At 48.0% G+C, this 13,175-nt stretch overlaps 1 protein-coding gene across 2 annotated transcripts in view; it reads left to right on the top strand.

The window, feature by feature from the left end:
• The window catches only part of SLIT3 (slit homolog 3 (Drosophila)), a 580,975-nt gene extending 568,880 nt beyond the window's left edge, over positions 1-12,095 (top strand). For both annotated transcript variants that reach the window (XM_004679197.2, XM_004679196.2), the window contains exons 33-36: positions 3,937-4,091; positions 5,129-5,414; positions 6,523-6,731; positions 11,845-12,095. In XM_004679197.2, the coding sequence (XP_004679254.1) occupies positions 3,937-4,091; positions 5,129-5,414; positions 6,523-6,731; positions 11,845-12,080 (886 nt within the window). In that variant the 3' untranslated portion in view covers positions 12,081-12,095. The remainder of the gene's footprint in view (positions 1-3,936; positions 4,092-5,128; positions 5,415-6,522; positions 6,732-11,844) is intronic.
• The last annotated feature ends 1,080 nt before the right edge of the window (positions 12,096-13,175 follow it).

Genomic DNA, 13,175 nt, shown 5'->3' with positions numbered 1-13,175 from the left:
AGTCACCACAGTGACCTCTAGTCAACCAGGAAAGCCTCCTCAGCCTTGAGGTCAGGAACAGCTGACTAGACCAAAGCTGTCTAATCAGGGTTAGCAACCTGTATACTTCCACCTGCTGAGGCCACACTGACCTGTCCCAGAGTGAAAAGAAACAGCCAGGCCTGGGGCTACAGTCTGAGGCCTCCTAGGTGTGGGTGCCTAATTTTGTTCATCTACCCAGCTGTAGTCACAGGTGCTAATGATGTCCCATTCCAGACCCATGACAAAGTCCCACCTGAGCCCCTGCCTGCCCGTCAGGGCGACGGATGTGGTACTCCTCATGACTGAGACCGATGCCAGGGCACACCAGCTGCCTTCAAGGCCAAGGGACCAAGGAAAGTAACAGACCTGGGGAAAGTAGACAGAGTTCCAGTAGGGAGCAATGGGGACTGTGGTACCTGAGGGTACAGGCTTCATCCAGAGGGACACTGGACCTCAGCTCAGGCAGTTCCTGCCCTAAGGGAATGCAGATTCTCAAGAGAGCTAGAAAGTTGGCATTTCTGTGAAATACTTCAGTGTTTAAATGCAAGCCACTTTAGAACCCATGTTGATAGCTCTGTTCATCCCAAAGCTCATTCCACTTGACTCTTAATAACCACAGCCCCATCCTTGCCAAGGACTTTGTCTCATTTGATCCTGACCACAAGCCTCAGGCAAGCATCTTCACTCCTATTTTGGGGATGAGAAACCAGACTCCCAGTTGAAGTCCTTGACCCAAAGGCACATATTAAATGGCAGATCTGGCATCCAATCCTCTCTCTCCTGTGCTGGCTCCCAACCTGGAAAGTTGGGGTGGAGAGGGGCTTGGGGGAGGGAGGGACAGTCTAAGTGAGTAAGTGTGAGTGCCTTATCTAGAAGGGTCCGATGGTGCAGAGGTGCAGGAGTTGGGTATAAGGGTTATAATAGAGGGATCTCAGGCTGCTGCCTAAGGACAATCCTGGAGACCCTTTGTTCCTGTGAGGCTCTACCGCCACCTAGCGGTCACAACTGGGCAGCCAGGTGAGCATGCCCAGCACCTTGAGGAATCACTGTTGGTCCTGTGTCTTAGGAACTTGTATTTCCCTCTGGCCTCCATTAGTTCTGCTTTAAGACTTTGGACTGGATTCCTTAAGTCCCTGAGCCTTAAGCTTGTTATTTTCAACATAGAGGGGGAAAAAATTGTGACTGTCAAATGCGGGTTGTTAGTATTAAGGGAAAGAATGCAGGCCAAGCACAAGTCCCGGCAGCTATGAGGTGTTGGACACATGGTGCCATTGTTAGGGAGGGCAGAGGAGAACGCAGGGCCACTGACTTAGCCATGTCCTTATGCTAGTCCCAGATAGGGGCCACCTGACTAGGACAGCCCACCCCAACCCCGCCCATGTGTTCCACCTGACCCATGTGAGGCTGGTTCATCTGGCCCACTGGCTAGCAAGGAAAACTCCCAGCCTTCTCTCCCTGAAATCTCAGAATCTCTCTCCAGGAAGCCTCTTGTATAGGATTGTTTCTTTCAGAGTTAACAGCAGGGTTTGGGGGGGGGGGTAATGGGGATGGAGGTAACTCTTTTTCCCATCCTTTGTAGAAAGAGAACCTATTTGCTCATTATTTTACTTCAAAGGCCTAGATTTTAAAAGTAAAAATGACTCACGAGATTGTGGTGAACTCCAAACCCTGGGAGACCCCCCAGACTTAAAACCAGTGGCCTTACGCTTTAGGCCCAAGAGACCCTAATTATGATGTGCCAGGAAGGCAGTGACCTGACCCGTGAGCACCTGCAAGCACAGATAAGGTTGTAGAGGTTTGGATTTGGAGTTGGTCCTGACTTTGATCCCCAGTCCCACTACTTCCTAGGAGTGTGACCTGGGTGGGGTCACTCTGGTTCCCTCCCTGGAAAATGGGGTTCACAAAAGCACCCTCCTCAGAAATGGAAACAGAAAGTTGTTCAAACCCTGGACAGCTGTAGCGGTAGGCTGAGAACTCAGAAGTATTCTAGGGCCTGCTGACTGACTCCCCCACCCACCCCCTCTTGCCTTGCTCTGTTCTTCCAAACCCAAGGTCAGAGTCAAGGAGCTTGTCATTTTCACCTTTTACTGGGCTCTGGCTAGGCATTGTGTCTGGGAATCCCATAAAGGTCAGTGGGATCAAACCCATTAGCATCTTTGTTACATGGAAGTGACAATAGAGACTCACAGAAGTGATGTGGCTTGCCTGGGACCCCCAGCTGGAAGACCAAGTGTGACACTTGATCCCTCTGGCTAAAGAGCAAACCTGAGGAAGAGACATGCTAGGAACCCCTTTCAGGGTACGGGGGAATCACCCAGCGCCAGCAGCTAGGGCACTGTGGAGGCCAACCTGTTGTCAGGGCAAGAGTTAGTGGCCACCCAGTCCTGCCCCTGTGGCTTCCGCCAGGTCGCTGTCTCCAAGCCAGCTCTGCCTACGGCAGGGGAAGGGAAGAAGGACACAAGGCTTGAAGCCAGCAGGAGGAAGGGGTTGTATGTGCTCGCTGTGCCTGTGTGTATCTATAATGCAGCTGCCTCAGGCTCTCTGAAGCTTAACGTTGGGAGGGACACCAAGATTACTCACCCAGAGCCCCTCTCCTGCTCACCCTGAGACAGGTATGTCCACTGTCTAGGTACCTGCCTGTGGGGCCAAGAGCTCAGCTGCATTCAGAACAATGTCATGTACAGCAAGGTCTGAGGTAGATCCACATATTTTTCCATGTCTGTTTAGAAAACTGTGAGGCTGGGAGGCTACAGATCTCAAATTTGTAGTTCCATTCCCAACTAGCCTGCAGGCTCACAGGCCTCTGTCTGGTCTTCAAATCACTATTTAAAGTAATTGGAAGTCACTGAAATAGAAACCCCTGCACCTTCATATGGTTTCTTGGCTTCCCGTCATAAAACTAGATTCCCCCAGTGAATTCTGTTAGTCATCAATCTGCCCCAACTACACTATTTCTTGACTAGACCTTACAAAAATAATTTAGTCATCTGTTTTAAAGAAAAGGCAAAGGGATGGTGAGTTCTGTGATTGAAGTTGTCCTGTCTGTCCAGTCTGCAACCCAGCACCTCAGACGTTGTGGCTCATAGCAAATACTGTGTGGGTGGGTGGGCGGGTGGGTGATGGATGCATGGATAGAGATGAATGGGGGCTGGTTAGGTGAGTGGTGGCTAGATGGATGGATGCATGCATGGATAGAGATGAGTGGACAGGTAAGTGGATTGTTGAGTGGGAGGTGAGGTGGGTGGTGGATGGATTGGACAATGCACGATGGGTACATGGATAGAAATGAATGCGTGTATGGTTAGGTGAGTGGGAAGTGGGTAGATGGGTCAATAGATGGGGAGGGAGATAGATGGCTGAATGGACGGATACAAGATGGGTGAGTAGGTGAATGAAATATGGGTAGCTTGACAGACCATTAGACAGATGGATAGAAGGATAATGAGGAGGTGCATGGATGGGTGGATCTGAGAAGAGAAAATACTGCATGGATATGGGAGGGCCCTGGGCTCCTGCATGTCCCCCTCTGTCATCACTTCCACACAGAGATCAGCACTAGAGCAAGGGTCACTAGGTTTGCAGGCAATGGTATGTACTTGTTAATATTCTTGGTAATGCATAATAATTGCTCACCTTTTCCCAGTAATTTAATCTAGGAAACATTTCATGTATTTCCTTGCACTTGATCATCTCAGCAATTCTGTCAGGTTATTCTCTGCCTTTTACACATGTGACTAATAAGAGAATCTGTAATTAGAATAGTGATTTTTCTGTACCGTTTTTATTGCCAGGTTGAAGTTATTTCCAAATATCAGTGAAACAAAATGCAGATAGTGCATTCAGGTTCACGCCCCAGTGCCTAGCCATGAAAGGAGCTGAACACACTTCTTGACTCTGCCCTTCTCTCCTATACAGTGTGGAGACAGTAAATGACGGGCAGTTTCACAGTGTGGAGCTGGTGATGCTAAATCAGACCCTGAACCTCGTGGTGGACAAAGGAGCCCCCAAGAGTCTGGGGAAGCTCCAGAAGCAGCCAGCAGTGGGCATCAACAGTCCCTTGTACCTTGGCGGTAAGGTGTTCTCCCCTACTAGCCACTGTCCTCTGTGAGAGCACACTCACATCTAGGCCCACTGGCCGGGGTTCCCCTCTCTCATATTAGCACCCCCTGCCAAATGCAACCAAGGAAGGCTGCTCAGAGGAGGTGGCAACCAAACCAATCCTAAAGAGCAAATAGTTGGTTTAGTCATGAAGACAAGTGGGTCAGGAGGGGCTGTTGGTAGGGGCAAAGATAGAAAGAGAGGCGCAGAGGAGAGCAGGGTCCAGGCCTATCATGTACGGGCTTCAGATCACAGTCCCTCTGCTCTGCCACCTCCCAGACACTTGTGAGGCCCAGTTCATGCATGCGAAGAACTTAAAATTTTGAGATTAATGTTGCACAGAGGCAGAGTATGGGCCCCATATGCAGACCTGGGCCAGTCATTCAAAGGGTCTTGTGCAAAAATGTATAATCACTGCAGCATTCTGCTTAACACAGAGATTCCCAGTGCTTCTCCCCAAGCGGGGAGGACACCTCTGGAGGGCCAGGCTGGGCCCAGGAACCTGCATTGTTAACAGCTGGTGCAAGAGGCCAGGCCTAGAGCAGTCCCAGAAGGGGCACAGCTCTTCCCCCAAAGAGATCCCCAAAATTCCACTGATGGAGGCTGCTTCCCCACTGTGTGCTCCCAATCTCTAGCTTCCCTGCACTGCACCTGGGGTCTAGGAGCCATGACAAGGAGCTGCAGAGCTGGGGGGACAGTGGCAGAATGTGGCGCACCATCCACCCCGCTCCCCCAGGTGGAGCAGCCACACTACCCCAGGGGCCAGCTGTGTCACTTTTCTACAGAAGACCGAAATATGTGTTTTTATGGAACAGTTTCTAGATTTAAATACTGACAGCAAATCCAAGAGTTTTAGAGTAAGTGTGGGTCCGTTGCCCCTGTGTGAGCAGCAGAAGCCCAGGGCAGCTACTGCTCAACCGCAGACACTACAGCATCTCCTGCTTGCCGGAGGGCAGGTCTCAGGAGGGCCAGGTGGGCGTTCATGCTGACCTGCCTCACCCCTCCGCAGGCATCCCCACCTCCACAGGCCTCTCGGCCTTGCGCCAGGGCGCCGACCGGCCGCTGGGCGGCTTCCACGGATGCATCCACGAGGTGCGCATCAACAACGAGCTGCAGGACTTCAAGGCCCTCCCGCCGCAGTCCCTGGGGGTGTCGCCGGGCTGTAAGTCCTGCACTGTGTGCAAGCACGGTCTGTGCCGCTCGGTGGAGAAGGACAGCGTGGTGTGTGAGTGCCACCCGGGCTGGACCGGCCCGCTGTGTGACCAGGAGGTGCGGGACCCCTGCCTCGGCCACAGGTCAGTGCCCCTCCCCCCCACCCCACCCCCCAGCCAAGACACTGGTACTGACAAAAGCTGGAGAGACTGGGGAGGGACTGGCACTAGGACTGCCAGAGGTGTGGCTGCTCACAAGGGGAAGCACTTACACAGCTGAACGGCAGGTGCCACTCGGGTCAGTGCTAGAGTCTGGCTGAAAGTCTCCTTTAGAATCTGTCTGGAGCTGCCACACACCCCTACGTGGCCTCTGAATGCAGAGCTGCTTTTTGGGCAGATGCAACCCATAGGCGTTTGGCTTGGCAAGTGGTGGGTGGGATTCGGCTCCCTGGGCAAGGTGCCAGGCATGTCACCGTGCCCAGACCAATCCCATGTCATGGCTTACTCGCTCGCAGTCCACACACATTTACTGAGGTTCTGCTATGTGCCAGCCCTGTGCTGAGCACGAGAGATCCAGTGTTCTCGGAGTAAAAAAAAAATCTGACTCAGCCAAACATAACACCAGAGCCTGTAAGATGGCTGGTTTAACGAGCTGGGAAATGATGTTTTGCACCTGGGACAACCATCAAGGCTTTGAGTTTCCAGGCAGCCCCCGAGTGTGTGTGACTGCGCTGATCTGGGTAGAAGGAATTCTAGCCCCATGGAGACGATGCCGCGAGGTGACTGTGCACACAGGCCTACGATCGGTTCTTCCACCTCAGTGTGGACCAGACCAGCTACTTCATAAGAGCGGCGGATGAGAGGAAGCTGGAGAAAATAAGACTGAGAGGAGGTGCAAAATGCTTCCCTGCTGCCAGGCACATAGTAGCAGCTGGTGGGCAGGTAGTAATGGCAGTTAAGGCGGGAGAGCAATTAAAATGTCTGCAGTGTTTAGCTTCTTCCAGGCAGTGACCTGCCACTCAGATGTGTGTGTAAAAGAGCAAGGCAGCCTCTATCAGGGTCACAGCTGGCAGTGGACACAGGTGACACTCTGGAGCTTCCAGCTGGTTGACACTGGAACAGAGCATTTGAGCATTCACTGCTTGGCTCTCACCACCCACACCCTACACCTGCTCCCCTGGCTGGGGTGGAGAGGGAGCCTCAGATAGCACAGACCACCCTGGCCCCTTCTCATCCTCTCCTCTCCCCGCAGCTGTAGCCAGGGCAAATGCGTGGCTGCTGGGACCTCATACGTGTGCAAGTGCGCTGAGGGCTACAGCGGGGCCTTGTGCGACCTCAAGAATGACTCCGCCGACCCCTGCTCGGCCTTCAAGTGCCACCATGGGCAATGCCACATCTCAGATCGAGGGGAGCCCCACTGCCTGTGCCAGCCTGGCTTTAGTGGGGAGCACTGCGAACAAGGTAGGTCTGCTGTGCATCCACAAGGGGGAACCTGGGCACGATGCAGAGTTAGAGAAGTTGGGCTTCCGATCCAGAAGTTCCCATTCTGATTGATTCCCAAAGAGGTTGTAAGACCTTGGGTAAGTCGTCTTTTTTTTAAAGATTTATTTATTTATGCAAACAAGAAATGGGGTACAGGCCAGAGGTGGGGGGGGGAGTGAGAGGCTCTACCAGGAGAGGTCGGTCACACACACGCTGCTGGCCAAGAATCAAACTCCAGCTGCAATGGCTGCAGACAGTCCCACACTTTAGCCCACTGCACCAGCAGGAGAGCCCAGGTAAGTGATTTCTAAGCCTCCATTCCCTCGTCTCAAAAATGGGGCAATACTACCTTTGTTTATCTATTGCTGTATCACAAGCAGCCCCGGCACTGCTGTCCCAGCCTCATACTAAGCATACACAGTTCTAGGACAGGACTCAGATGAAGCTTAGTTGGAGGTCGCATTTGGCAGAGGCAGGACTGCAAGGATCTGGAGGCCACAGGGTCTGCCACCACCTAGGGGAGGTGTGTGGTGCTGATGACTAGCAGGAAGCCTCAGTGCCTGACTCTCCCCAGATAGCTCCATGACACAACAGCTGGCTCCCCCAGGAGTGAAAACCACAAGATAAAGCAAGGAGGAAGCTAGGAGTCTGTTAGTTCTTCAGGATGACACCGAGGAGGGATCAGTGAGAGGGGAAACTAGAAGACAGGAGTCTTAGCCAGCTGGCCACCAGACTTCCTCAGAGGGCTGCTGGGAGTGAGACTTAGAGTAATCAGCACTTAGCATAGCACTATGAGTGGTAGCTGAACAACATTATGTACTTTCATAACAGCCCAGGTTAACATTCTCAAAAGGTAGAAGCGGCGTTATTTTCATGATGAAGGCAGGCATGCACCATCACTACAAACCACATGACCTAGGGCAGGTTTATTATGAGGACTGAGTGAGATAATATGTATTTCTCTCTCTGACTTACCGTACTTAGCATAATACCCTCAAGAGCCATTCATGTTATTGCAAATAGCAAAATTTTTGTTATATTTTTTATGGCTTAATATAGTATTCCATTGTGTGTACTTACATACCTGGGCTCTATATAAGAGCCACTGAGCAGTCACATCTTTATCCATTAATTTATCAATGGATACTTTTCATGCACAACTATTATAAATACTGCTATAGTAGTGCACAAAGGTTCCCCTTTCTGTGCCTTTTTGCCAACACCTCTAATCTGTATCTTTGAGAAAATGTCCACTTCCTAATCAGATTGATTCTTTTTTGTTATTGAGTAGTATGAGTTCTTTGTATACTTTCCACTTCTACCACTTAGCAGCTGTGCAGGAGACTGCCTTTTTGTTTAGTTCATAGTTTTCCTTCACTGCACAGTAACTCTAGTATGTAGTTTCACTTATTTTTTTGTTCTTTTTTCCTTCCTTTATTTTTGTTTTGATAGTTCTTTTTCTCTAGTTATGGGAATAATATGTGGCTTCTTGTGGTCTTATCCTTTTTTAATGCACAAGAAATTTGTGTTGTATCAAGCAGCTGCTAAACACTAAGTACTGCGTTCAGTACTATCATACCTTACTCAAAAAAAAAATCCTCCATTTCTAGTTTGTAAAGTTTTATTCTATTAGGTCCTCAAATGCTTTGTTTTTATGTAGCTTTCTAGGCTGCTCCTCTTTTCCATTTTGTGTTCAGATGCTTCTTGTCTCCTAGGCAGATGTGCTTACCTTATTTGCTTTTTCCAGCTGGGGTGCTGTGTCTTTATCTTTGTTTAACTTGGGAGTTGCTTGCGGGAAGGAAAGAACACTGCATTCCAAAGACTATCAGTGTGGTGGAATGGGAAGGTTAATTCACTCAGAACTACTGGGACCCAGCTCCTTGTTGATCCTGGCCTGAGGGCCTCAGCTCCAGGAGGGCAGGAGTCGTTGTTGTGCCCCTTACCTCTCTGCACTCCCCACAAGGAAGAGGAGTGGGGGGCGCCGCTGGCTCAACAGTGCCAAGGTGCTGGGCCAGCTTGCAGGGCCGCCACGCTGTCTGCGACTCCCTTACCAGTTAGCTGCTCTGCCCACCAGCGAGTCACGGACCTTGGGGTAAGAGATGCATATTTCAAGTTGCTGGCAATATTTTCTGTGAACAAACTTTCTCCTGTAGTTCTATATCAGAATCTGCAATCCGTTACATTTGGGTGGTGTCACTGCTGACAGGTGCCTTTCTTGTCCTTGTCCTAGAAGGAGAAAAGAGCTCCTCAGATCAGGGAACTTAACTGCCTGTATCTTTTTCTAGTTTTATGGGTTTAGGTCTAAACTTACAGACTAATAATCACCACTGTGTACAGGGAAAAACACGTACTCTCAGATTTATTCTAGGTTAACCTGGAAGAAGAGACTAGTGGGAAAGGAGTCCAAGCCAGCTCGGGTTTGGTTTATAGTACTGAGGTGGTGGGGAGGGGGCGAGCCCAGAAAAGGAGGTTTATATTTAAATATGCACAATGTGACCAAAAATATGTTCTGGCAACATGCAGATCTTAAATCTTACCTCTGGTAGGCAATATGCATATAAGGAAGACAAGAATTTAAGAGCTATTTTATCGTAAGGAAATGGCTTTTTAGTCAACAATACTTGTGGATGGCTGACTGGGCTTCTTTCTTTGCTCAAAACTTATTGATAGATTTTTAGGTTTCTTTCACACATTCAAATCTTTAATCCCACATTAAGTTGAGATTTGTATATTGTATAAGTTAGTGATCTAGTTTCCTTTTTTTCAGGGCATGTGACTGTCCAGTTTTTCCAAAGCCATTTATTGAAGCAACTGTGAGCTTTCCCTATCATTTATGTTGGTTTCTTTGCTGTAAATTCACTGATTGATCTATACTATTACTGGGGTTTATTTCTAGACTCCTTGTTCTATGTGTCTGTTTTCTTGCCAATATCATACATTTGGTTTTATAATATACATGGCTTTATAATATACTTTGACATTAGGAAACGTCATACCTCCAGGTTTCTTTTTCATTTTCAAAATTGCCTTGGTTCTTCAGGGTCTTTTGTAGCTCCATGCAAATGTTAATATTTGTTCTTTTTCCATAAGAAATGGTAGCTAGATGCCTGGCCAACAGCAGGACTGCTAAAGTCCAAAAGCTTGCCACAAGTCTAAGGCACCTTCCAGTGGTGAACCATATGAGAGGGGCAGTCAAGTCTGGAAGGAATGGGACAGAGTCACATTACAAGTCAAATAAAGGCCATTGTCAGCCTCCCTAGGAGCCTCTCACCCAAGTCTCTTCCAAGTTCCTCAAATCAAGCAAGCGCTACTTCTTCACATGTCTACTCCAAAGCTTCTCTCTCAAGCCCTTTTCTCCCCTACCTGTTCAGCTCCCTCCTTCACGAGGTAGGGCAGGGTACATGGAGCCTCACTCTTTTAGATTATACTGCTACACAGCTACTAACTCTGGGTTTTGTTCTTTTACATCTAAAGAAACTAGGAAAACTTAAACATTTTGAAGACTTTTCTTTGTTCTTAAAGCCCATCTTGTTATGGAGGACCCTCTTTGCTGCATTCCATAGGTGTTGGTGTCTTATTTCTGTTCTCAGTTATTTCAAGGTAATTTTTATTTCTTCTTTAGACTGTAGCATTTTTTAAACTTCACAATGTTTCTAGTTTTATGTAATTGTCATTTGTTTTTAGAGGGTAAATTCTGTGAGTGTCTACTAAGTCCATTGGGCATAATATGTCATCTTGGGCCTATGTTTTATGGTTGCTTTTCTAGCTGGATAAATTTGTGAAAGTGAGGTATTAAAGTTCCCTGCCCCTATTGTCAATTTCTCCCTTTAGATCTTCCAATATTACAATTAACATATACAATTAACATTATTGGAAGTATGTAAATAAGACTTTAAATTCCATTCAGTCATTTGATTTGTTTATTGCATAATTTAGTCCATTTACATTTAACATGCTTACTGATAGGCATGTACTACTGCCATTTTTTTGTGTTTTGGCTAGTCTTATAATTCTACTTTGGTTTCTTCTCACATACCTGTAGTTTGATAATTCTCTTTAGTGTTACGTTTAGAGTTCTTTTCATGTACTTTTGTGTCTTTCCTGTAGGTTTCTATGAGGTACATTGTGTACAAAGCCCTATGTATATTTTGTCAATTTTTACATTGAATGCAACTTAAATTTGACTCTAAAACTCTGTATTTTGCTCCCTCTGCCATATTATATATATTTTTAATGGCCCATTTTCCTTTTATTTATTGATACTTAAACTGTTTGACTTCTAACCCATGTTACAGAAATCCCTTTCATATTCCCATCCCTCCACTTTCCCCTTCACTTCTCTTTCTTCCTGCACCCCTCCCCCTTTTCTCTTCTCAAGAAAGAAACTGAGGCTCAGAAATGATGTGCCTTGTACAGGCTGTGTGGCTGAGCATCCTGGGCCTCAGTATCTTACTACATTGGGACCCTGTCTGGAACAAGGGGGTGGAGATAAAGAGGTACATCAGTATCCAGAGGATTCAAACAGACCTAGGGGCTCTCTTCTGTCTCAACATCACTTCCCAGAGCTACAATCCATGCCCTAGATCAGTTGTTTTTGCTCTGTGCTCTTGTAGCATACACCTCCGTTTATCAATGCAAATGTACTCATTTAAAAGATTATATAACTAGTGTGTCCAAATTCTACACTAAGGAAGACAGGCTGCTGAGATGGTGGATAGCAGGTACACCAGCTCCACTGAGCCAGATCCCTTAAGTCAGAGATCATCATTGTTGAGTGACATCTATCTCCTGGAATGGTGGTATTTGGATTTAATTTTGTTCTTAAACATATGTGGCACAATTAAAATTTATAGACAGGATTTAGCCTTCAGTCGACCAGTCTGACATCTACTTTGGTCTTAAATTCCTTGAAGGAAGGGAGCACATTTGCTTTAGTCACCATTATTTCCCTAAGGCTTGCTTGGTGTGGTGGGTGATGAGAGACGGAGCTAGTGCGTGTGGTCTTCAGCACACAAGGGTTACAGAACAGCCTTCCCTCTCCCCTCCAGCCAGGCTGCCATCTCCCTGACCTTACCTCTTCTGCCCTCCACAGAGAACCCCTGCCTGGGGGAGGTGGTCCGAGAGGTGATTCACCGCCAGAAAGGCTATGCATCGTGTGCCACAGCCTCCAAGGTGCCCATCATGGAATGCAGTGGGGGCTGCGGGGCCCAGTGCTGCCAGCCCACACGCAGCAAGAGGCGGAAATACGTCTTCCAGTGCACAGATGGCTCATCGTTCGTCGAAGAGGTGGAGAGACACTTAGAGTGTGGCTGCCGCCTGTGCTCCTGAGCCCCCAGACTCCGGCTTGGTGGGGCCCGCCTCGAGATTTGGAGTGACCTGGAAGCTGCAGAGAAAACAGAAGAAGAGAATATTAAGTATATTGTAAAATAAACAAACAAAAAATAGAACTTATTTTTATTATGGAAAGTGACTATTTTCATCTTTTCTTATATAAATATATCACATCGTCTGAGTACATGTATCATATAGTGAGTTATTTTTACCGAGTTTTGTGTTGTGTATTTGTCATGTTTTTATAAACAGCTATCAAAAGCTTTAAGGAAAAAAGACGAATAAAAATGTTTTAAAACAAAAGGAAAAGAATAAAGAAGTGCTAGCCTGTCTGAGGAAGAAGAGGACATTTTTATGTTTATGAAACATTCATGTGAGCAGAAACCAAGACCTACTTTCTAAGCTCAGGAAAAGAAATAAGAGGAAGAGAGAAAAGGAAAAGATGTTTTTGTTCTTCCCTAAAAGCACCCAGCTTTTCAGAATGCCGACAGACGCCTGGATCTTCCAAGTGGCGATACTGACTGGCCGCCACAGGCTCTCTGCAACCATGAGTGCTGGGACCAGCTGACCCTCCCACACACCCTCCACTCCCTCCTGGCTGGACCTGGTCTGTGTTCCAGGCTTATCTGAACTCTGCCACAGGCACCTCCTGAGCCGGTTTTGTTGAGTTTTAGCACATAGCTCTTGTCCTGCCCTCTCTGGGAAGGTGGTGCTCGGATGAGGCGAGGAGGAAGGAGCCCTGCCCGTCTTCTGAAGGTTCTGAACCACTCTCAGCCTGACAGCCAACTTCACACTCGAGTGTGATAGCAGAGGAGCAGGGGGCCACATTGCTGGGTGAGGAAGGCCAGGGACCATGCCTTCCTCCAATTCTATGATGTTCTTAGAGGCTTTGCTATAAGACACAGGCCTTTGCCACCTGATCCTGGCCACCATGATGTGTGATGACCCCATGCCTTCCCGCAACACTTTGCAAAGCAGTCACAAGGCACCTTACTTTATCCATTTAACCCTTCCCCACAGAGGTAAGCCAGCACTACTTCTCAGGCTCTGCAATGTACCACTTCTAAAAGTAGAAGAGCCAGGCCTAGCGCC

This window comes from Condylura cristata, unplaced genomic scaffold (assembly GCF_000260355.1).
Source record: "Condylura cristata isolate star-nosed mole 26May11 unplaced genomic scaffold, ConCri1.0 scaffold00008, whole genome shotgun sequence".
Taxonomy (NCBI): domain Eukaryota; kingdom Metazoa; phylum Chordata; class Mammalia; order Eulipotyphla; family Talpidae; genus Condylura; species Condylura cristata.
This window is presented reverse-complemented; position numbering and strand designations above follow the sequence as displayed.